Below are 24,836 nucleotides of genomic sequence, written 5' to 3' on the forward strand. Positions count from 1 at the left end.
GCAAGGCCCAGGAGATACTCTGGCATCAACTACAAACCCAATCCTTCCCCTTCCCCAAAGTATATTCATATAGTATATAAAGAACAGATTGACCCTAAATGCAAAGAGTGTGGCATCGACACCACTTTAGACCACATTACTTGGGGGTGCGCGGCCTATCCGCCACATGGCGATTTGCTGCCAGCTCCATCTCTGGAGGAGTGGGAGGCCGTGCTGCGCTGCTCGGACCCGGCCATCCAGGCTCGGGTCATTGAGTGGGCCGAAGAGATCGCCGACAGGACGTAATTGTCGGCCATCTGGCGTGGCCAACAATCAAACTGAACACTCACCTCTTAAAGCTGATGATAATAAATGTTTTCCCATCTATTACGGCGGTCAAGGAGGTGCTGCCATCGTGCAGTGCTTGACCGTGCTGTTGACGCCTCGTCGGACGACACTACTGAAACCACGTTATATAAATAAGATATTTGTAAATGCAGCTTCGTTCCGCCGATCACTGCATCGCTTCGGTTGTTGTACTTGATGAGCAATGGCCGCCTAACCGAGAAGGGCAGCGAACTGTATACCAACAGCGAACTGTGATTGGCGGTTAATCATGGTTAAGGTTGGTAACCTCAATCAAGTGTAACCGTGGTTAAGCCAGCCGTGTAACGGGTATAAATTGTAACCATGCATGCCATGTGCATGAAGACACTGACCTCGCTCGCACACGCCTGAGGAGTTCGCGCAGCGCACCAGCAGACGACTTTCGCCGCTACCGGAAGTGTGTCCGTGACGTCATGGCTTCAGTGGCCGCAGCAAATGGCAGCTTCTAGCAAGCCTTGCCAGTCAACTCACCCGTGACGTCACGGGTTAAGGAAATAGTTCCATGCGACACTGCCAAGCGACAACCGCTCTGCCCGCGAATTTCAAAAATTGCTGTTTTTAAAAATTAATAATAAATTGCTTGCTTTGTTTTAAGGAGTTATGCTTTGGGTTAGTGCTCAAAAGGATTCGTTCTACACACTGAGTGGTTCTTGGTGGCAGTTTATGTGGACCTTTAAGCATCGACTGCATGACTCGACTACCGGCTTGCCATTGCGTGCGGTGAGTGGTGATGTCTGTTGACTGCGGGAGCTGCTATCCTGGAAGTTGTGTGACTGGCTGCTAGCTGATTTTGTCTGATGCTGTCGTCCGGCCAGATGAAACAGTAAATGGACAATTGATCCTTAATGAATGGTGATCTTATGGAATAATGTTCCATAATTACCTGAGCTAAAGTTGCTTCATCTTTCATGAAAAATTATTTATAGCCCATGTGTTGTCGCAAAATGTGCTTATTTTAAGGACTGGCTATTGTTTCCATGACCATGTTCACATTTATTATCGGCCGCAGAAGCTTGTGGGAGGCGTATTTTCAGAAAAGAAAAAATTCAACGCTGTTTCACTAAATAATAGGTTCAAATTCAGAAGTGCGAGATGCCAGGCTAGTTGATAATGCATTCTCAAAAACAGCGCAAGGTACGACACACGGAGACACAGCACCATGTCCTGTCTTCGTGGGTTGTACGTTGCACTGTTTTTGAGAATTGGTTGAAAATCATAATGAAATAAAACAGTGCAAGGAACGGGACGAAACACGAAGGAAAGGAAATAAAGACACAGGCGCTGTTCCAGGTGACTGTGCCGTAGTAGCTTTTCTCTGTCAGCCGGCATCTCTTAAATTTCTGCCTCAAATGTCATCCGCTGTTCGTCCACTAGCTGCTTGTTGCATGGGCATTTAGTTTTTCCTGTCCCCCCTCTACCAACAAGCGTTGGGAACTTGCATGGAAGGCTGCCAAGGTGAAACACTTTCGGTTGGGGCTTCAAACTCTGAGGCCGCTCGTCTCTGCTCTTTTGATGAGTAGCAACTAGAACACCTTACAGCGACACTGTTGGTACTCTTTTTATCTTTAGTTAATGATCTTTCATTGGTTGTTATTCTCTTCTTAATTTGATCAACAAGGTAAATATTTTGCTAGCCACGACACATGTTGTTAGCACCTGAACTGTGGCCGATGGAAATGAAACGAACAGGGTGGAGATAGAGGGCGGAAGAAGGGGGAGAAAAAAAGGGTAGGGTATGTAAAACGGCATACAAAATGTGAACAGCTGCAAACGCCCGTCTGCTATTGTATCGGCTAAACAGCTTTTCGGCTATTCAAGGCACGTTGTCTGCATAGTATATCCGGGAGGCCCCGCTACTATCAGCATGTCCTCACACGCCAGAGAGGAAGAGTTGGACATCATTTTTTTCCAAGCCGGTAAAGACGGTGTATTGTAAAGGACTTGAGATAGCTTTTCACCACCTGATGTTCATTTGCATGTAGTGTCTCTTCAATACAGGTGTAGGATAATTATGCTTGCAGCTGAGTTGTGGGCAAGTCGCTCCCACAAGGAATTCCTACTAAGACACAGATGAGGGTTGCAAACATTATTGTTATTGTTACATTGTGGTGCAGGGCACATCCAAGCGGTCCCAGATGGACCTGGAGCTGGAGGTGGAAAACATGGGGGCCCACCTGAACGCGTACACATCCCGCGAGCAGACTGTCTACTATGCCAAGTGTCTCTCCAAGGACATGCCCCGGGGTGAGAAAGAGGACACTGAACTATTGGCTGGCCGCTCTCTATGGCTGCAGTGCTATGGTGGGCAGTCTGTGTGAAGGCAGTCAGAACATGATTTGCATGAATGAAGAAAAGCTTAGTCTAGGCATTGCAAAAGTGCAACATTTTTTTTTCCCCACCCTTTCTCATTTGTGTGTTGCATGCTCCCTCTTTTTCAGCGGTGGAGATCCTGGCGGACATCCTGCAGAACAGCAAGTTTGGCGAGGCAGAGATCGAGCGCGAGCGGGGCGTGATCCTGCGCGAGATGCAGGAGGTGGAGACTAACTTGCAGGAGGTGGTGTTTGACCATCTGCACTCAGTCGCCTACCAGGGCACCTCCCTGGGACTCACCATCCTTGGCCCCACAGAGAATATCAAGTGGGCTGCTTATGATAGTACCTCTCCAGATTGTATGGCACGTTTGTAACGCTGATAATGCCCTGCTGACTCGCTTCTTGTATGCTGTTGCGATGCCTTTGTCAGTACATTCAACTTGACAGGCCACGTCAGGTGAAATTGCAGGGCAGCTTGTCCTGTTTTCGCTCTAGCATTGCCACTTGAACTGCAGCTGCTACAAGACCAGTGTCCACTGCACACATAAAAGACAAGCATTTTCTACATCATTCGGTATTCCACTGGTGGACATAATTACATTGCTTGTGTTAAACCATTACATCGGTGTGCAACACTACTAGGATGTGGGACGAGTCTTCAATACTGAATGGATTTGCATAGAATAGGGTAAAATTAACCATGTTCAGGGTGGTAAATGAAGAAAAAAGTGGTTTTTAGATAGAATAGAAGCATAGAAAATTTGATAGAGTAACCTTTCTTTTCATATTCTTTCAGAGCAGATTCCAAACATTTGTAAAGGCCGCTCATCGGTCCTGGTTGGATCTGCAAGTTTTGTACGGGTAGTTTTAGTCTAATCTTCAGCAGAAGTGGTTCCCTTTCAACCATGGTAAAGGTGATTGCAAGGCATTTATGAGCTGTGCACCCCTGTCCAGGTTTTTCTTTGGTGCACTCCCTGTAGTAGCACCGGTTTTTTTCTCGTCATGGCTAGAAGCACGTGTGAGCTGCCTGATCATTGCAGAAGGTGGATAATCTGGTGATGCACTCATGGTGTTGAGAGGCTTTATGATAAGATTGCCGGAACTCTGTGGTGTCATGACTTGTAAAACGCTTTTTCCTCTTTTTGGATGCCTTGCAGGAGCATCCAGAGGCAGGACCTGGTTGACTACATCAACCTCCACTACAAGGCACCACGTATTGTCCTCGCAGGAGCTGGTGGTGGGTTTCCTGTTTCTGATCTCTCAGTGGGCATAGGCGCATATGTTTGGTGCGTTAGTGGTCTTGCCTTGTGAGAACCTTGCAGGTGTACTGAGTAGAGAAATGAACTGGGATAGCCAGAGCATTGAGCAGTTAATTGCAAGCCATTCTTTTTTACTGACTTGGTCATCACCAGTGCGTGGCTCCTATTTGATGTCACATTTGGCGCACTGCAGCATTGGCAGTCATATGGGCTCAGAAATTTCTCAACTCAAGAAGTTTGCCGTTTTCTGGCTTGAGTGCGTTTTGTTCCTGGTAAAAATTACTCATTTGTGATCATGAGACACGGGTCTCTCTATCTAGCTTGATGATAAAGTAAGACACAGAAAAAGTGGCATTTGCTCCCTTTTTCCCTGAGATCATGCCATGGCGTTCCATCACTGCTTTCTGGCCTACCACCCAGAGCGACCACGCCACAGGGTCCTTGTCGCTGATGCCTACCTGGTCAGCAGTGTCCATGAGCAGTGGAGGAACACCAGATATAGGATGTCACTGGGGGCTTGAACCTGACAGTTTGGAAGGAATAGACAGGACTGGTGCAAGGAAGGGCCGCAGCTGTTGTAACAATTTCAGCGCACTCAAAATTCTTGGACCTGCTGACATGAATTGTTGTAAACATGTTAAATAAATGAGAAATATTGTAAATTGAAACTAATATGGGTTAGAAAGGATAATAACCGAGGCAGTGTATAGAGCAGGACTGAGGACTGAGATCTGAAAACGGCAGGACTGAAGCAAGGAGGCAGCACAGGGTGGTCCGGCCGTTTCTTCGGTTTTGCTCCTTACAATGTCCCATTAACTAGCCTACAACCACGGTTGATTATGTTGCATCTGTATGGGTCTACAACTTCTGAAAACGCCAGAAATATAAAGAAAAAACATGATAGCAGAGAAGGATGTGGTTCAAGTTCACCACATTGACCTACCCACTTTTTATTCACTTGAGAAAGCATTATGAAGTTCGGAGAACAAGAGACGAATAAATACATAGTTGTATGCATGGAAAGTATGGGTTAAAGTGCTTAAAAGACAGCTGCAGGGATGTTTTGAACATTTTGCGTTAATTATCGCATCACATTCCCTGGAATCCCCTGCCTCTGGTTCAAAAAAAACATTTTTTGAAATACTCGGCAAAACTGTTTTAGAACCGCAAAATTAGCGAACTGATACATATTTCATAGCTAGGAACAATGCTCCAATTAATGCACCAATGATGTCACAAACATTATTGAAAAAAACGCAAGTGTGTCAAGCAGCAGAAATAATGACTCCGTTCGTAAAATGCCTACGACAGTTTAAGGGGAGACACTGGTCTTAAAACAAATTTTTTTATTATTAGAGATATCACAATGAAATTCGGTGTGTTAATGTATTTCTTCCTGTTGTTTTCAAAAATATAATTTGTTTTACTATATCTCAATTAGTTCTCATACTATGGAAACATAACTGATACCTAATTAGGTCATTTCTTACGGATGACTAAGACACTTTCCCTCAATATTATGTGGCTCTGATTGAAACGTAGCTGTAGCCAATGACCTGCCATGTGGAGCTATGCTATTTATATTATCACTGAGGTGCATTACCACATAAAAATGTCCAATTATGCCGAAGCCCCATAATTTCTAAATATAATTAGCTGACATTACTCTCCCCCAAATTTGATATGTTCAACCTAGCAACATAAAAATAGCGTAGCTCCACAGTTCAGTTCTTCCTGAATGCAACGAGGTAAGACTTGTTAAAATTGTACCACAAGAATGTAATGAAAAGTTCCGTAAAGCTAGTCATGTTGGCAAAAAATATGAAGTTAAGAAAATCGCATTTGAAGTTTTGGCTCTCACTGCAGAAAATTTTGGAAGGAATCTTCAAGTGCAGATTTTATTTCAGTGTTCCCTATCTGTCCCCCTGCAAAACAAAAAGTGTCTTATTCCATCCAACGAAACATTTCCTAAAAATTTTGCAGATGTGTACATGACGAAATTGTAAAAAAAAAAAAAAAAAAAATCTGTTTTTTTTTCTTTTTTTTTTTTTTTGTAAAAGCCGACAAGAGCGCGGGGCTAGGATGTCCAGCTCCAAGGATAATATATTGAGCCCTGCAAACGGTTTCTTGAGGGAACTAGCGGGTGCCAAGGTGGCCTGTGGCAAACAGTTGGGTGGCCCTGAAAACCTCCATTGTGACGCTCGTGCGATTGACCGCTGGCATTTTCGCGATCTCGCTGTAGGTTCCGCGCTTCGAGTGCGTAATTAAGTTGGTAACGCTTTCATGTCCACAATTGTGAACTCTGTACTGGCCTCGCATTCCACGCTGAGGCCGCGGTGAAACTCACGTTGGGTCGCCGACTTTCCCGACAAAATGGATTTTGTGCCGACTGCTCAACACATTGCATCGGCTCTGCCGTAGAGTAGTACACGGCGGCGGCATCAGTGTATCGTGATCCGAGATGCAGTTCGCACTGTAATTTGAACTCGCGGTGTCGTCGTAACGCAAGTCCCGACAGCACGCTTGCGACCCGCGCCTTCTGGCTTTTGTTCCATGCCTGTTTCTTACGGCTTCCAAAGGCTCGTTGCGTGCACGGTTACAAGCTACCGTTTTCCGGCATCTCGATCGCAAGGGGAAAAAAGGAAAAAACGATCGCACAAAACGGTTCGTCGAGAAACGCAAACGCAGACGCACGCGAAGAGGCAGCCTCGGCGGCGAACGCGAAACAAAGAAGAAAAAAAAGACGTGCAGGTCATGCCAGCCAATAGGAGACGCGGAACGGCGCACTTGACAGCCAATCAGAGACCATAAACGGCCTTCGGAAAACCGGTGCTCGCAGCCATACCGCTTGAGCGACGCCATTTTGAGATAGCGCAAATTGCGCACAAAGAAAACAGCTTCAAACCAAGCCCAAGATGGCGGCGATCGGCCGGCTGGAACGCCCGCGGTGCGTGCGGGAATTTCGAACAAATTTTCTCTTCTTGGGAGGCATTTCGCGGCTGCCGTGATGTTTTGAAAACCGAATTTATCGCATTTCTTGAACGACCTCAGCTTTAATAATTTGAGTGCAGGTGCTCGAAAACCTTCAGAAATTGGGTGTTTCTCAAAATCGATTTTTTGACCATTTTCGATCGTTCGAGGACTCGCGTCTCCCTTTAACATAAGTCTGCAAATTTTTGTCACATGGAAAGCAGAGAATAACTGTGGAGCTTCAAAGGCCTTAGTGAAATGCTTCACATATGACAGCAATGTGGGTCTTCGAAAGTCCCTGGTGCGTGGTAGCAACCTGAGCTTTTTCTTACGTGGCTCGCACAAGTGCAGCTCATTTTTAATGCTGAGGGTGAGCAAGCAGGGGGAATGTCTTGGTGGTACAAGAGATGTGAAATGCATTTTCTTCATGTGAATGCCGCATTGTTTTCTTTGTACTTTTGTTAACCACCGCTCTTAATGCTGTGATGGTATACTTCATTTCTGCACTGTGCAATGCAGGGGTGAAACATGACGAGCTGGTTAAATTGGCCCAGCAGCACTTTGGTTCAGTCAAGACTGACTATGAAGCCAAGGTTCCACCTGTCGAGCTGCCCTGCCGCTTCACAGGGAGTGAGGTACGGTCTAGATGGGTTTCTTTTTAATGATTTAGAAAGGCTGTGAAATGATGATGGAAACTGTTCAGTATTTACAGTAGAATCTCTGTGATGCTAATCTTGTTAAAGCAAATTCATCAAAATGCCCGGCTGGAGTGAAGTGTGTGCAGAATTTCAAATGTTTCGAACACTCTCCCACACCGCTATTGATGATACTAACGGGCAAACCACAGCTGCAGTCCTGAGGCCTGCACTCATTGCTTGCCTATTTTTCAATCGGCGATCACTGGCTACACTGTAAACACCACGAGCAGTTTTCTGCTGCACGTAGTCAGCACGTTGCAATCGCCTATTGCACTGTGCATGTAAGCAGCGGTTTGGGCAGCACGTTGTCGCGAATTGCCTATCGCGCTTTACACGCTGTGAGAAGTTAGCAGTGGCGCAAGGCAGGCAAGTTGCCGAGGTTGTGATCGCCAGTCACGTTATATGTACAGTAAAAGCTCGTTAATCCGGATCTCAAGGGACCGGAAAAAATGTCCGAGTTAACTGAATTCCGGATTATCGAATGAACCATGAAAATAACAAGAAAAATGTACGGCGCATAAACATACCTTTATTGCATGAAAAACTGCGTTATTTTTGTTTGCCTAGTCGCCGAAATTTGCGCAAGAACGATTTTCTTCAAGCCCATCAGGTGGTGGTGCGCACGCACAAAATTCGTCTAGTACAGTAGCCGACGGGTAATTCGGACTCCAATAATTCGGACTTGTAGGATATTTCGGACTTCAGTGAGGCACCGTCAGTCACCCCATAGAAGCGCATACATATTCGCGACGGATATTTCGGACTTTAAAAGTTCGATTTTTCGGACTAATTTCAGTCCCCTGCAGGCCAAAATCTGCCATCTTATCGGCTTTTCGCCGGCGCAACAAGCGCCATCTTGGATTGAGGTGGATTGGCTCTGCAGTTGGATTGGCTTGACATGGTTTCGGTGCCTCATTTTTGCCAGGAGAGGCCCCTGCAATCTCTGCCACTTCGAGGTGGCAGTCGGATTGTCATCGCCGTCAACCTGCTTTTGTCGCCAACGCTGACGCGGGCAGCTATCTCTTTGTGCTTTGTCTCATACGTCCGCCGTGTTGTCACACGAGTTTCTCTGACCGCGTCAACCGAGTGGCGCGCCGTCAATCCTTTGGCCGTTTTGTGATTGCGTCCGGCGGTTCCACCGCTCTGAACGAAAAGTGCCTCATTTTTGCGTGTTTGACGAGCGGTGTGGTGCGCACTCGGGCTGTGGACATGGCCCCGCCGGTGCTGCCGGGTCCGTCAAAGAAGCGTGGGAGCTATTCTACCATGACCCTTGAGAAAAAGGCAGCGATCATAAAGCTAGTGCTGAGTGGGCGAACGCAAGCTGACGTGGCCAAGGAGTTCGCACTGTCGAAGCAAACTATTTCGGATTACGTGAAAAATAAGGAGATTTTTTCCGCCTTTGAGGCGTCCCACAGCAGCAGCCAGAAGAACGACAGGAAAGGCGATCACCCCGAATTGGAGAAGGCCTTGCTACTCTGGCTTAAAGCTGCTTTAGCGAAAAACCTTCCAGTGTCGGGCGACACGAAGGAAAAGGCAGAGACCCTGGCCGTGAAAATGAGAATTGAAAAATTCAAGTTCACGGACGGATGGCTCCGCGGTTTCAAGAAGAGACACGGTGTGTCTTTTAAGATGTGCGGGGAGAGCGGAGCCACCAACCCAGCCACGGTAGCAGACTACCGTCAGACGAAGTTGAAGCCCTTGTTGAGCCAGTGCAGCCCGGAGGACACCTTCAACTGTGACGAGACCGGCCTCTTCTTCAAGATGTTGCCTGACCGCACCCTCTCTTTTTCGGGTGACTCCTGTTCAGGGGGCCGCCACAGCAAGGAAAGGATAACAGTAATGGTAGGTGCAAATGCCACTGGCACTGAGAAGCTGCCACTTCTTGTGATAGGCAAATCCAAAAATCCTAGGTGTTTTAAGGGCGCGAAGAACCTTCCCGTGTGGTACTGCAGCAACTCCAAGGCATGGATCACTCATGCTTTGTTTGAAGATTACGTGCGTCGACTCGACCGAAGTTTTGAGCGGCAGGGGCGACAAGTTATTATTTTTGTTGATAACTGCGCGGCTCACGGCACCTTCGACAACCTGAAAGCCATTCGGCTCGAATACCTGCCACCAAACACCACCAGCGTGCTCCAACCAATGGACCAGGGGGTGATCAAAAACCTTAAGGTGCATTATCGAACCCGTCTTCTGCGGCGCACAGTCCTTTGTTTTGACAACGGGAAAAGGTACGCCACGGATCTTTTTGCGGCGGTTAGCATGCTGGCTGACGCGTGGAAGGCAGTGAGAGCGGAAACAATTGCTAATTGCTTCAGGCACGCTGGATTCTCCGCCGATGAAGTCGATGACGCAGAAGACTGCAACGATTCTGAGGATTTGACTGCAGACAGTGGCGAAGACCTCATCGTAGACCTTCGCGGGAACGGAATGGACATTCCAACGGGCTCCACGTTCCGCGAGTTTGTTGAAGTGGACGACGGCCTCGATATGTGTGCGGACCTCACGGACGACTAACTTGTACGCCAGGTTCTTCAACCTGAAGACGAGTCGGACTCCGACGACGACTCGGGCGGCCTACCACAGCCATCGCTTGCACAAATTACGAACGCTGTGAACTTGCTGTCTAGCGTGTACAGCGAAACGACAACTTTGGCGCAAATACAAGCGCAAATCGTCGCCAGCAAAAGAAATTTGCCGCAAGGTAAAATCGGCGACTTTTTTAAGCCGATTTCCTCTGAATAAAGTGATTTTTTGTGCTTCACGGATTTTTCGGACTGTTCGATTATTCGGACCATTTTTCGGGTCCCTTCAAGTCCGAAAAATTGGTCGGCGACTGTATAGCGAGGGCCTCCGCGGCCTCCTGCACGGTGCGACATCGCGATCGTCTTCATCAGAATGATTTTCGTCTTCCGATAATATGCCGTCGTCAGTCAGCAGGCCAGCAACGGCAGCATCATCGTCTACCGTATTTACTCGCATAATGATCACACTTTTTTTTTTAAATACTGACGCAAATTTCGGGGTGCGATCATTACGCGGGGTAAATTTTCTACAAAAAATTTTTGAGCACCGAAAACGCAAACAAGTTGCAGGTCAGACGTCTTAGAACATATATCTCGATTACAACCAAAAATAAAAGCTGACTAAGGCTTACCTTCACAATAAACACGCACATTAAGCATCACATGGAGTGCACAATGCCCATTTATTTTTTTTCGTCAGTACTCTAATCAAAGTCTGAATCCTCGCCATCCTCGCTTTCACTGCTGCACGACTCATCGGAAACGGCAGTGTCGTCGCTGGGAGCATCCTCACAATCCCACAGGAAGTCATCTTCCGTTCCATCCAAAGCGTTAGTTATGCCTGTCTTCTTAAAACTCTTAGCCACTACCTCGTCGGGGATACTGCTCCACGCTTCTGTGATCCACGAGCACAGCATCTCCACGGATGGCCTTCTAATCTTTCCGCTCGGCGTCAAATCATGCTGGCCCATCGCCATCCACTCAGCATAAAGTCGTCGAACGTTGTCCTTGAACGGTTTGTTCAAAGACACGTCGAGAGGCTGCAGCAGCGAAGTCAGGCCGCCAGGAATGACTTCAGGCCGCCATTCCGTCGCATAAAGAGAGTCGTCCAACCGGAGCTAGCGCGGAAATCCTTTGCGGCGATTCCCAGCTTCCTGGCAGTTGTGCGCGCCTGCGTCTGTATCATTTCTAATGACACTGCACAACCATCCTTGCGCAGGTCCCTCACGTATTCTAGGACCGCCTCCTCAACACGAGGGAACTTGCCCGTTTTGGGTCCACGGAAAGCCTGCCGTGTCTTGTTCGTAGCCATCAGCTTCTCGCGCTGCTTCTTCCAATAGCGTATCCTCATTTCGTCCACGCCGAAATGCCTACCAGCAGCGCGGTTGCCATGCTCCAGTGCATAGTCGACAGCCTTGAGCTTGAATGCGGCGGTGTAACTGGCATACCGCCCCATGGTGAAATGGCGTAAACTCGCACAAAAACACAAAGCACGCTACGACGCTGCCGAATTGCAAAATGGCGAATGCCGCAAAGCATGGAATCATGGGAACTCCAACGTTACTAGACTAGGTTGGGAACTCGTCGGAATGCATTCGCTGCGGGATGACTGCAGATCAACCACCAGGCGGCTCCATGTTCGGGGTGCGATCATTACGCGGGGAATTTAAAAAATGGAATTTTGACCTCAAAATTCAGGGGTGCGATCATTACGCGAGTGCGATCATTATGCGAGTAAATACGGTAGTGGCACTAACCTCACTTCACTGCTAAAATTTTTCAGAAGGGGAATTAAAAAAAAGGGCTCTGTCTTGCCCTGTGGTACCTATTGAGAAACCTTCATAATGAATTTCATAGTGCCAACACATTTTGCAAGTTCACCAGGCATGGAACAAGGAACCCATGTGAACCATTCTGATATACTTCTCTAACTTGAGTACCAATGGGCACAGCTCCATGAAACTTTGCAGTTATTCAAATGGCTGTGCCATGAGTCTACCCTGAAAATTTCATTCAATTATCTCAAGAAACAACAAAGTTGGTATTCAAAGGTAACCTCCCCCCTTAATTGGTGTGAGACGCGTAGTGCCCGTCTGCCTTACAAGTGCATCGGCTGGCGCTGTGCCGACAGAAATACTTATCCATATTTCCGAATTAATAGGGTTGAATTAAAGAGCATTGAGTTGCAAATCTCGGAGTCACGTAGAACAGATAGCGAATAGCTGCCGCCTCCTACGCCGCCGGCTGCCACGCCGGTCATGTAAAGGTTAGGCTTTACGCATTCTTCGCTGCCACCTGGCTTTTTTCTTTGTTCCCATGTTGGACGCGCACAGTCTCGTAACTATGCCGCCATATCACGGGGGTCTTTCTTTGGCCATGTACTGGGCGCCTAGCCGCCGAGACACGGTGGCGAGTTCGGATTATTCATATTCATAGGGAGAAAGTTCGAATAACCAAGCATGTACGAAAAATTGGGTGTCCGAAAAATCGGTCGTCGACCATAGGCTCTTGCATAGCTCCCATACTTAAGAGAAATCTTTTTAGGTCAGTTTGACAAGCGCGTGGCAGTGTGCATGGAAAAAGAAAAATGTGTTGTCAGGTGTTTATGTATGTGGATGATTTTATTGGGTTCGTGTACGTGGGTAACGAGAACGAGAAACCGCAAGTTGTAAAAAGGGTTTTAGATATTTTCGGTGGATGTTCAGGCAAACTAAGTTCACACATGAAATTCCGATGAATGGGCGTCATCATCATCATCATCAGCCTGATTATACCCACTGCAGGGCGAAGGCCTCTCCCATATTTCTCCACTTAAGGGGAGATGCTACTCGAAAACATTTTTTTCTTAATATTGATGCTAGGTGAATGAAAATTGCACCACTTATAGAGATTGATCTCCTCTTTCTAAATATGCTTTTAGTTTTAAAATAGCTTAAGGTTTTCATATTCTAAATGCCATGCATAAGTGAAAAACAATGCATGTTTGTGCAGCTGCTGTACACAGCAGCAAGCATGGTAGGGCAGAGCCAACTAGTTCTTCTTGTCCCCAACACTCCACTGAGTGCAAATAAGCAACATAGCAACATTCCCTTGGCATGCAATGTTTTGAGACAATTTTATATCTGGTGCCTTGTTTTTAGTGGCTAGCACCAGATAATTTTTTTAATTTGCTTGCCCAAAAATACTGCTGATTGCATTTAAACCTAGATACTTGCATTCTACACATCCTAAAGATTATGCATGCCAAATTTGGTGTTGATTGAACTAAAATAACGACATAAAATATTGTGCACAAAACTCATATTCGGCCCAAAATACGAATTCGAGAAAAATGCGATTTAAAGATACAAAAGCTGTTTATTGCTGTTGTAGCAGCACTATCTGCATGAAAATTGCACACAATGCAGGCCAGGGTATTATGATACAGTGCACAGTTTTAGAATTCACCAGCATCATATGTTGCTCCAACAGTGACATTGTGAGCAGCATTCTCAAGGCGTGCTTTCTTGGCTATTTAGTGATGCTGAGACCTTGCTTCTGTCAGCCACTGCTTTGTAACCACAAGGTGCACATTTTTTGTTATGGCATTAAACTCCTTATGGTGCACTTGTTTCGGCAAACCAGGAACCACACAAAATCGGGAAAGTTGATTGTATCCAGCACCAATAACGAGCGCCGCAACCCCTGCATTGACGTTCACGGCAAAAATCTCCCTCGGGCTGGCTGAAGGGCGTTGTCCACCGGAGCTGCACACCGCGCACGACTACGACACAACGGACGTGGCACACACTACACTGCTGCAACGCAGCTTTAGAAACGACGAGAGTCCTTTTCACTTCTTGGCCAACTCGCGAGCGGAAAGTTAGCACCGTCCGCGCTCCTGACATGCTGCTCGCTCGCCAGTGCGTTCGCGGCACCGATCTCGCCGATAAAGGCACTCGCTGTACTAGGTCTCCTCAACGCTCGAAGATCCTTATCTTCTTATCCAATGCACTGACGAAATCGTCTAAGCTGTCACTGAAACTTCAGTGCCCAGCCGGCTTCGAGCTGTCAAAAGTGTCGCCTCCGCCGAGGTTAGGCCTAGCTTCCGCGGACGTCTCCACTGCACGCCGTTTCACTTTGCCGGTGACTTCCCTTGAACGCGTGGTTTGATCGGTACTTTTGACACCGAAAGTCACGTTTCTTCTCGGATTCTATCGCAGCGACGAGCACGAAGATGCGTGAAATTTTGAAAACACGCCGAGAGAAAACTAGCGGGCAAGCGTGACAGCGAGCTACGCGTCGCATGAAGAGCAGACGAGCAATGGCCGCTTCCCACACTGACAGCCAATGGCGTGGTCGAAATCGCACCACGTGATTTAAATGGCCAGTGAAAATGCTAGGTTTGGGCGGCGAAACTTTTTTTTTTTATTACTTGCTGGGGGTTTGTGAAGCGGCAAAGCCAGCTTTAGGGAGAAAAAGCGTAGGCCTGCCGCCTTGCAAAATTTCAGTGGCGTGCGACGCCGCGATTTGACGCGTCACGCGCTTGAACATGGGTCGTATCTGCCCCTTCTTTAGCCACCTTGCGTGCTTTAACAGACTTTTTAAATGATTTCGCGACTGTTTTCGGCTCTGATTTTTTTATATATTAAAGAGGAAGGACCAGTGTTGCTGAAACAGTCAAAATCACAAAAGTGACTTTTTTACTGAAAATCGCCGTTTTTCGACCCGCGTCTCCCCTTAACCCGGTTCTGTGCTAGCTGCATCCACTTGACCCCTGCGAACTTCTTAATCTCATCCGCCCACCTAACTTTCTGCCGCCCCCTGCTACGCTTTCCTTCCCTTGGAATCCAGTTTGTTACCCTCAGCGACCATCGGTTATCCTCTCTTCGCACTACATGTCCTGCCCATGTCCATTTCTTCTTCTTAATTTCCACTAGAATGTCGGTAACTTGAGTTATTTCTCTGACCCACTCTGCACGCTTTCTATCTCTTAATGTTACCCCTACCATTTTTCGTTCCATAGCCCTCTGGGTTGTCCTCAACTTAAGTAGAACTCTCTTGGTTAGCCTCCACGTTTCAGCCCCATAGGTGAGTACAGGCAAGATGTAACTGTTGTATACTTTCCTCTTGAGCGATACCGGTAAGCTGCTAGACATAATCTGCGAGTGCTTGCCAAATGCGCTCCATCCCAATCTTATTCTTCTTGTTATTTCCTTTTCATGGTCCGGATCTGCGGTTACTACCTGTCCTAAGTAGACATATTCGCCTACTACTTCCAGTATTTCGCTACCTAATGTAAACTGCTGTTCCTTCCCGAGGCTGTTGAACATTACCTTAGTCTTCTGCATATTGATTTTCAAGCCTACCTTTCTACTTTTTCTGTCTAGGTCATCAATCATTATTTGCAGTTCATCCCCCGAGTTGCTTAGCAAGGCAATGTCATCAGCAAATCGCAGATTACTGAGGTATTCTCCATCTACCCTTATCCCTAACTGCTCCCATTCCAAGTCTCTGAATACTTCCTCTAAACAAGCTGTGAATAGTACTGGGGAAATTGTGTCTCCTTGCCTAACACCTTTCTTTATGGGAATTTTGTTACTTTCTTTATGCAGAACTATGGTTGCTGTGCAGCCACTATATATATCTTCCAGCACTTTCACGTACGGCTCGTTTACCCCCTGATTTCGCAATGCCTGCATCACCGCCGAGGTTTCAACTGAGTCAAATGCTTTTTCGTAATCAATGAATGCTATGTATAAGGGCTGGTTATATTCCGAGCATTTTTCTATCACCTGATTGATGGCATGGATATGATCGATAGTAGAGTACCGTTTCCGAAACCCTGCTTGATCCTTTGCTTGATTGCTGTCTAAGGTTGTCCTGATTCTATTAGTGATTACCTTAGTAAATACCTTATACGTAACAGACAGTAAGCTGATTGGTCTGTAATTTTTAAGGTCCTTAGAGTCCCCTTTCTTGTGAATTAGAATAATGTTTGCGTTTTTCCATGGTTCCGGTACCGTCGATGACACTAGGCACTGCGTATACAGGGTGGCCAGTTTTTCTAGCACGATATCCCCCCCGTCCTTCAGCAAATCCGTAGTTATCTGATCCTCTCCAGCTGATTTCCCCCTTTTCATAGTTTCTAGTGCTTTCTTGACCTCGTCCTTCGTCACTGGTGGAACGTCTGACTGTTTTTCCCTACCGCCAATCTCATTACGATCCTGACTACTTTGGCTACTGTAGAGATCTGTATAGAACTCCTCGGCTACTTTGACTATCTTGTCCATATTAGTGATGACGTTGCCCGCCTTGTCCCTTATCGCATACATCTGGTTTTTGCCTATGCCCAATTTCTTCTTTGCCGCTTTAAGGCTTCCCCCGTTTTTTACAGCATGCTCAATTTTGTCCATGTTATACTTCCTTATATCGGCCACCTTGCGCTTATTGATTAGCTTTGATATCTCGGCCAATTCGATCTGGTCTGTTGGATTGGAAGTTTTCATACTCTGGCGTTTCTTAATCAAATCTTTCGTCTCCTTAGACAGCTTACCGGTATCCTCTCTAACTATCCTACCGCCTACTTCTACCGCGCACTCAGTAATGATATTTCTGAAATTATTGTTCCTTGCCTCTAGGGTAGTGTCGCCATCCTCAGTTAGAGCTGAATACCTATTCTGTAGCGAGATCCTGAACTCTTCTGCCCTCCCCCTCACCGCTAATTCGTTGATGGGTTTCTTTCTTACTAATCTATTGCGTTCCTTCTTCAGATTTAGGCTAATTCGGGACCTCACCATCCTGTGGTCACTGCATCGCACTTTCCCGATTACCTCTACATCCTGCACAATGGCGGGGGTTGAACACATTATGAAGTCGATTTCATTTTTAGTCTCTCCGTTAGGACTTTTCCATGTCCATTTCCGGTTCTTTCGTTTGCTGAAGAAGGTATTCATGATTCGTAAGTTATTGCGCTCTGCAAACTCAACTAGTAACTCCCCCCTGCTATTCCTAGAGCCAATGCCATAGTCACCTACTGCCTTGTCTCCTGCCTGTTTTTTCCCTACCTTGGCATTGAAGTCGCCCATTAGTACAGTATACTGCGTTTTTACTTTTCGCATTGCCGATTCTACATCTTCATAGAAGCTTTCAACTGCCTGGTCATCATAACTACATGTCGGTGCATAGGCCTGTACAACCTTCAGTTTATACCGCTTATTAAGCCTAATTACGATGCCTGCAACCCTCTCATTAATACTATAGAATTCATCTATATTACCCGCTATATACTTATTGACAAGAAAACCTACTCCTAGTTGTCGCCTCTCCGGTAAACCTCGATAACACAGTACATGTCCATCCTTCAGTAAAGTATATGCCTCATCCGGCCTCCTAACCTCACTAAGCCCTATGACATCCCATTTCATGCCCTCTAGTTCCTCTAACAGCACTGCTAAACTAGCTTCACTAGCTAGGGTTCTAGCATTAAGGGGGGACACGGCTCTTTGGCACCGAAAATCGGCCTGAAAATCGGATTTTCAATTTTTTCATTTTCGTATTCCTCGCACTATTCCGCATCTGCACGCAAATTTTCATCCTTATACCCCGCGTATTTATGAAGTTATAGCGATTAAAAAATGCAGTACCACACCCACTGCCCTTTAAATTGTGGACAAACGACACCCAATTTCGATCGCCCGGCGCATGAGAACTACGCGCTCCACCGCGGCGATTTTGGTCTCGTTCGAAAGCGCGCGTTTTCGGCTTATTTTTTCTTTCGGAAAGCAACCCTGTGCGCTCCGCCTTCCCCATAAAAAACAAACAAAAAGATAGCATGCAGCGCGCGCTACTATTGGCCGGTTAAGGCACGTGATCAAAATGGCGTCGTTTGGTTGGTTCCGGCAAGCTAGCCCTGAAATGCGGACTCTCAGTGACGCCATTTTGTCTTTCTGCCGACCACGCTAGTGCAACGCGAGAGTCATGCCAGGCGCGAAGAAGTACCGCTCTTTGCACAAGTTCGGGCGAAAGCAACCAAAGAAACGCGTTAAGAATGCGACTTCGTTGCATACTGTGCAAGAAGCAAGTGCCAGTGCTGCGGGATTGTGTGACGATCACGTTGCGGGCGGCGACGCTTCTCCGATTCCGCTGGACAACGGCGCCGTTCTTCGTGCTGACTGCAGTCGTGTACGTATTGATACCGCGCCTGTCACTAACAGTGACATAACTCAAGTGAGTGCCCGTGAGCAGGCTACGCTTGATAGACTGGTATCGACGCCGGCGACGGCACGAAAGACCGCGCTGTTCGCCGATGCAAGTGGTGCGTCCGCAGAGTCAGATGCGGACGGAACAGCCTCCTATGCGGTAATTGACCTCAGCATTGTGAATATCCTTCTGGATGCCGTGCGGTGCAAAACGTGTCGTGGATGCGTGCGTTTAATTACCAGCGACCGGAGCTATGGCCTCGCCGTAAAACTGATGTGCTGTGCGACAACTGCGGTGAGATTGCGGCCGAGTGGAACTCGCGGAGGGTTGACGGCGAGAAAAGGTGCAATCCTTTTGAGCTGAATATTCTGGCTAGTCGAGCAATGCTGTCGACCGGTAACGGCCAGACAGCAATGAACGATATCTTTTCGGCGATGGGGTTGTCGCGGCGCGGGATGCACAACAAGACGTTTCAACGGCATCTGAAGAACACACTGCAACCCGCTGCTACCCGAGCCGCCACGACCGCTATGACACAAGCCGCGCAGGCAGTGGCGAAGGTCTACGATGACTTGTGTTTTGGGCATAGGGGGAACATTGCCGTGTGCTACGACGGCACATGGATGACGCGCGGACACTCATCACATATAGGCGTCGGTGCCGTTGTGGAACTCTTCACTGGTTACGTGCTTGATTATGTGGTGTTGTCAAACTTTTGTCTGGGCTGCGAAATTGGTCCCAAGCCAAACACTGACGGCTACGAACTTTGGAAATCACGCCACCAGTGCCAAAAAAACACCAACTCCAAGGCTGGTCAAATGGAAGTAGAGGCTGGCAAAATTCTGTTTGAAAGATCTCTGCAGCGCCACAACATGCGCTACACAACCATGCTATGCGATGGGGACAGTCGCACGTTCAGTGCTCTTAAAGATGCTGCAATCTATGGCTACATTGAAATAGTCAAAGAGGACTGCATAAATCACGTGCACAAGCGTATGGGAGCAGATTTGCGCAACCTCTTGCAGAGACACAAGGGTGCAGGGAAGCAAAGTCTTGGCGGCAGAGGAAGGCTGACAGCTGATCTAGTTGACAAGCTGGCAATATATTATGGCCGAGCGCTTCGATCAAATGTAGGTGATGTGGATGCCATGCAGCGAGCTGTGATGGCGACATATTACCACATCACATCTACTGATGACTGCCCCAAACACAGTTTGTGTCCTACCGGTGAGAAGTCATGGTGCCGCCACAACGCTGCAAAGGCAAAAGAGGAGCCTGCACCAAAGCACAATTACAGTCTGCCAAGAGATGTGGCTGATGCTCTTTTGCCTGTTTATAGTCGTTTATCAGAGAAGAGCCTGCTGCAGAGGTGCATTCGGGGGAAGACCCAGAACTCGAACGAAAGCTTCCACTCGGTCATCTGGACCTTGATCCACAAAGAGCGGCACTCATCACTGTTTGCTGTGGAAGCAGCCACAGCAGAAGCTGTGCTGCGCTTCAATGCCGGCTGCAAGCATACAGCAGCAGCAATTCTGCAAGAATGCAGTACAAATGTGACAGCAACTGGGTCCAGGAGAGCTGAAGAAAAGGACTTGCACCGTAGCGTACGTTCTGCAAAGAAGCGGGCGGCTTCGCTTGGCTTAAATGCGGCTTAAATGCGGCATCATGATGAACTCGACGAATCTTCGGCACGTCCATACTGGTCGGTCAATCGCAGAAAACGGGTAGGCTAACCAAAGCACATGTACCAAAGCACACGAAGGACGCTACTGCAGCTAGGCATAGACAGCTAGACCAGCTAGTAGGCTCGAAGTGCATACCAGGCGGCCATTTTGAAATGCCGATGGCGATATGATGTCGGGTCGTACTCGATTCTAACGCGCACCCAATTTTTGGACACGATATATCGGAAAAAAGGTGCGCGTTAGATTCGAGTAAATACGGTATTTACATTTATTTACAAAGACAGTATATTAACATGTTGCACAACATTGCAACTTAGGCGGAAGTACTTTTGCATGTATCGCACACCTTTTTTGCTTTAAATTTGGAGAATAAATTTGCATTTATGAGATAGCGTAGGGATCTTGTTCCACCGAGAAGCAGCAGCCGCCGTAGATGGCGGTCGAAAACAAAACATTTGAGCTTCGCCTTTTAAATGTACTATGGGGCAGCGTTAATGGCTCCTATTTACCGGCTCCCCATAGAGACCCTCATTTCAGGCACACTCACTTCCTTTTAACATAAGCCCCGCCGGGGTGGCGCAGTTGTTACGGCGCTAGACTCTGGGTCCAAGGACACGGGATCAATTCCAGCTTCAGCGGCCACTTTTTGATAGAGGCGAAAAGCAAGGTTCCCGTGTGCTGTGCGATGTCAGTGCACGTTAAATAACCCCAGGTGGTCGAAATTACCGGAGTACTCCACTACGGCGTCTCTCATAGCCTCAGTAGCTTTGGGGCGTTAAACCCAACAAACCAAACTAAACCAATCTTTTAACATAAACTGAACACTTAAGGGGGGACATGGGTCTTGAGCAAAATTTTCTTAATATTTGTCCTGTCAGTATGAAATTCGCAAGGTTTATGTAAATTCTTGTGCTGGTTTCAAATATGTTGTTAGTTTTCTTCTACATAAATTTGCTGAGTAGTTACAGCAACTTTGCTGTTCCAGACTTGCGGGAAGCTTGTAAAAATATCTACTGAAGGGAAATTGCTAAAATGCACATGGATCTGTTCCTGAATGTCTAAGGAACACAATAAAACAAGTTTTGTGCTCCTGCCTTACTACAAGCCAAAGTTATGGAAGTTTTAAGTTTCAGCTTCACAAGTGCAACCACCCCCTTTCTACATCTTCTTATGTTTAAAAATTTTTCATGCAGTTGAGACCTTGTATAATAGCTTTATTGTGTTCCTTTAACACTCACGAGCCAGTAAAAAAAAAAATCATTACAATCTAACGAGTAGGAGAGCCACAATGCCACCTGCAAAATAGAAGGGTAGGCAAAATTTTCATTTTGAGAAAAATGGAAAAAAACGAATTGCAATGTCAAACACTAATTTAATCAAACAAAAACTGTAGAAATGCAGGCCACTGTGGCCTAGAAGGCTCCTGGACAGTAATCTGCATTGGGTTTGCCCTTCTGCTTTCGTTTTGCTGCAGTCTGAAAAGCTGCAGAGGAAGCACGCTTCCTCTCTGCTCTCAGACATTCACTGGTGCAATGCACACGTTTACAATTTAAAATAGCTATAAACCTCCAGGAATGTAGTCTCTTTGCTTTCTAATGCCCAAGTGTCGCCTCTTTCACTTTGATTTGCAGTTGCAGCACATTCAGTTGTCACTTTTTTTTTTTTTTTTTTTTTTTACGTACGTCGTTTTGTTACGTCCTCGCATCAAGACCGCGGTGAGGAACGTTTATTGCGGAAAAGAAATGTAATTTGGAGCTGTTTGCTGCTTCCCAGTGCTCTGTATTGCACTGGAAGCAAGTGAATTCCCTAAGGACTATGAACGAGGTCCAATCGGTGCAAACGCGCGGCGAGCTCTACGAAGACGACGTGTCCCGCAGTTTACGCATTGGAGAATAAGTTTGACGGCGATTCCTTATCCCCGTTCACTTTTTTAAATGCCAATATAGCCGCCGTATGTTTTACGCTTCGCCAATCTCGGCAAACCGTTTAGATCTGACGATCGTGAACTCCGCATCGCCAAGCGGACTGTCCGCCGCGCTGCCGTCATCGTTACGAACACAATCAGTCTACCATTTCGTTGCTGGAGTTGGCGCGAGTTCAAGCTTTTCCTGTTTTGAGCTTATCTTTCTGCTCATCTGCGGCCTGCGTTATCACTGTCGCGGCGGGTGCGACCGCTGGCAGCAGTCCCCCGTGCTGGGGAACACGCTAGGCCTACTTCAGGCTCGTACACACGATCGCTCGGCGCACGATTTTCGTCGGCCTGAGCGCGCACAGCCGGGGCAGGGCATCACTTGAGATGATTTTTCACAAATTCACTTTTTTCACAAATTCTTGCCATGAACGCACCTCACGGTTCGACACCAAGCGCGGCCGGCGTCACGTCTCCGCCGTCTCCCCGCGGCTCGGGCGCGCCGAGCAGACGCCGTCAGCCAGCTCCACCAATGCGGGGACGCCTTATCGTCACGTGCACCCCGAAAGCCAATGGGATTGCAAATGCCACGTTTTCTTTTTTGCTATTTTTTATGTGACCAATGGGCGAATGTAAACAGCAGAGGCGGCAATTGGAGACGAAAGGCGGCTCTTTCGAATGAGACCAAGATGGCTACGGTGCCGCGCACAAAGTGGGAGCTACGCCTCGCGGAAAATGGTTGTTTCGGGGGTCGTTTTCGGCCCAAATTTGGGCGACATCGATTATATAAATTGGCATTGTGACTAAAATACCGACCCTAGAGATGAAAAACTTAGCAGATAGGTAGATAAAGAGCTACTGATTTCGCAAATCACATTTTCTGAAAAGTGATTTTTTGGCGATTTTTTGGTCCGAAAGACCCGTGTCCCTTTTTAAGTCATGATATTGCTGCCAGTGTGAAGACAAGAGAAGCAGAAGACGACGAAGTTCGTGTTTCACGCTCGCACCCCTGGACTTCGGCAACACCGGGCTCTCTGTGTTACTGGCTCTGCGGCCTTCACGCGCCTTTTTGCAACGTGACATCTGATGGGGAAGTGCTGGGCAGATCTTTCATGTACCGGATGCCCCTTTCAAGCCGCAATTGCAGCCAAGGACGCACTCCCAGGGTAGAAACGCCTGTTCACCAGGGCAGCCGGCAACTACATGGCCTATTATCTTGAATTCGGTCTGCGTCCTGATCTACGGTCTACAAGTACAGAGACTATCACTATGAGCACACAAGAGATTCCTGCCAATGTCCTGCTTCACCAGCGAGACCCCCCTCGCTTTCATGGTCTTCCTCATGAAGACGCCGAGGACTGGCTGGACCAGTTCGACCGGGTGGCCATCTTTAATGCCTGGGACGCGAACGCGAAGATGCGCCATGCCTACTTTGCCCTGGAGGACTCGGCGAGGACCTGGTACATCAATCATGGATCTCGCCTGCAAACATGGGACACGTTCAAAGCAAAATTTTTTCAGGCATTTATTGGCACATTTCATAAAGAAACGGCCGATCTTCTACTTAGAATCTCATCCAACATCCGAACGAAAACATGATAGTGTACGTGGAGGAAATGAAGCTCTTGTTCCGCCGCGCAGATCCGAACATGTCGGAAGAGCGGAAAGTGCGATTATTGATGAGAGGTGTGAAAGAACAGCTTTTTGCCGGCCTCGTTCGTAGTCCGCCAGTGACCGTAGATGCTTTTGTCACGGAAGCTACTTTCATCGAGAGAGTGCTTGACATGCGGGCACGGCAGTACAAGCGCACGACCGTTTCGATGCTGTCCACATGTGGTGAGAGGTCCACTGTGTCATCAGGAGACTCACTGCGTGAGACCATTCAAGCCATTGTGCATGAAGAACTGGCGAAACTCTTGCCTATGCCGGCGCAGCCGCAAGTTGCATCGGTCACCGATGTTGTTCGCGAAGAAGTGGAACAAGCTTTGGGTGCTGCGCCTCTTCTTGCAAGCCCTCCACAACCACTTACAATGAGCTACGCCGCCGTCGCAAGCCGTTTTCTGCCACCTTCAACACCACGTTACTAAGCGCCTGCGCCGGTCGCTTCCCAAATGCCATTGCAAACTTCCCAGCTGACTTTCCTCCAGCGACCCAGGCACCGCCGAACTGACATCTGGCGAACCGCGGACTACCGGCCGCTGTGCTACCATTGTGGCGAAGCTGGGCATGTCTGGCTTCGCTGCCCGTACAAAGAGATGGGTCTTCGCAGGTTCCCCTTCGGTGCTCGCTGTCCGCAGCCGGGAGAACGCCCACGGGAGATTGCCGACTACTACCTTTCTAACCCAGACTCAGTTCAGCGCCACCGATCACCTTCGCCCCGCCACTACGATTCCTCCGAGCCGTGGGAACAGTCTAGAAATCCCCGTAGGGGAAACTAGACGCAGCAGCCTCTGGAGGTGTGGCTGGTCGACAACGAAATGTACAAGACCCTCCAACAACGCAAACCACTTCGCCAACGCCGAACAACTCAGAGACAAGGACGACGATTACCGAGCCGCCCAAGTTAGCGGCAAGCCGACAACCCGACCAACTGCGTAGCCTGACTCCTCCTCTACAACACCGCACCTCTTCGACGCACCGGAGCCGAGACCGAACACCTCGACATTACCGCAGCGAGACGTCACTGCCAGCCGATTTAGACCTTTCAGTTGATGGCATCGCCGTAACCGCTTTGGTGGATACTGGGGCCGATTATTCTATACTCAGTGGATCACTCGCCGCGGCACTCAAGAAGGTTACGACAGCTTGGGACGGCCCTCAGATACATACCGCTGGAGGACATTTGATTACACCTAGAGGAATGTGCACAGCGCGAGTCATAGTTCAAGGGCAAACCTTCCCGTCAACGTGTTGTGCTAGCAGATTGCTCCA

At 47.8% G+C, this 24,836-nt stretch overlaps 1 protein-coding gene across 1 annotated transcript in view; it reads left to right on the forward strand.

The window, feature by feature from the left end:
- Positions 1–24,836, forward strand: part of UQCR-C1 (Ubiquinol-cytochrome c reductase core protein 1) — a 99,251-nt gene that overhangs the window by 20,560 nt on the left and 53,855 nt on the right. Inside the window, exons 3-6 of the mRNA XM_084579516.1 lie at positions 2,481–2,610; positions 2,805–3,003; positions 3,836–3,915; positions 7,427–7,542. Of these exons, the coding sequence (XP_084435642.1) occupies positions 2,481–2,610; positions 2,805–3,003; positions 3,836–3,915; positions 7,427–7,542 (525 nt within the window). The remainder of the gene's footprint in view (positions 1–2,480; positions 2,611–2,804; positions 3,004–3,835; positions 3,916–7,426; positions 7,543–24,836) is intronic.

The sequence above is a fragment of the Amblyomma maculatum genome, chromosome 9 (assembly GCF_055883805.1).
Source record: "Amblyomma maculatum isolate TAMU_Amacu chromosome 9, ASM5588380v1, whole genome shotgun sequence".
NCBI classification, from domain to species: domain Eukaryota; kingdom Metazoa; phylum Arthropoda; class Arachnida; order Ixodida; family Ixodidae; genus Amblyomma; species Amblyomma maculatum.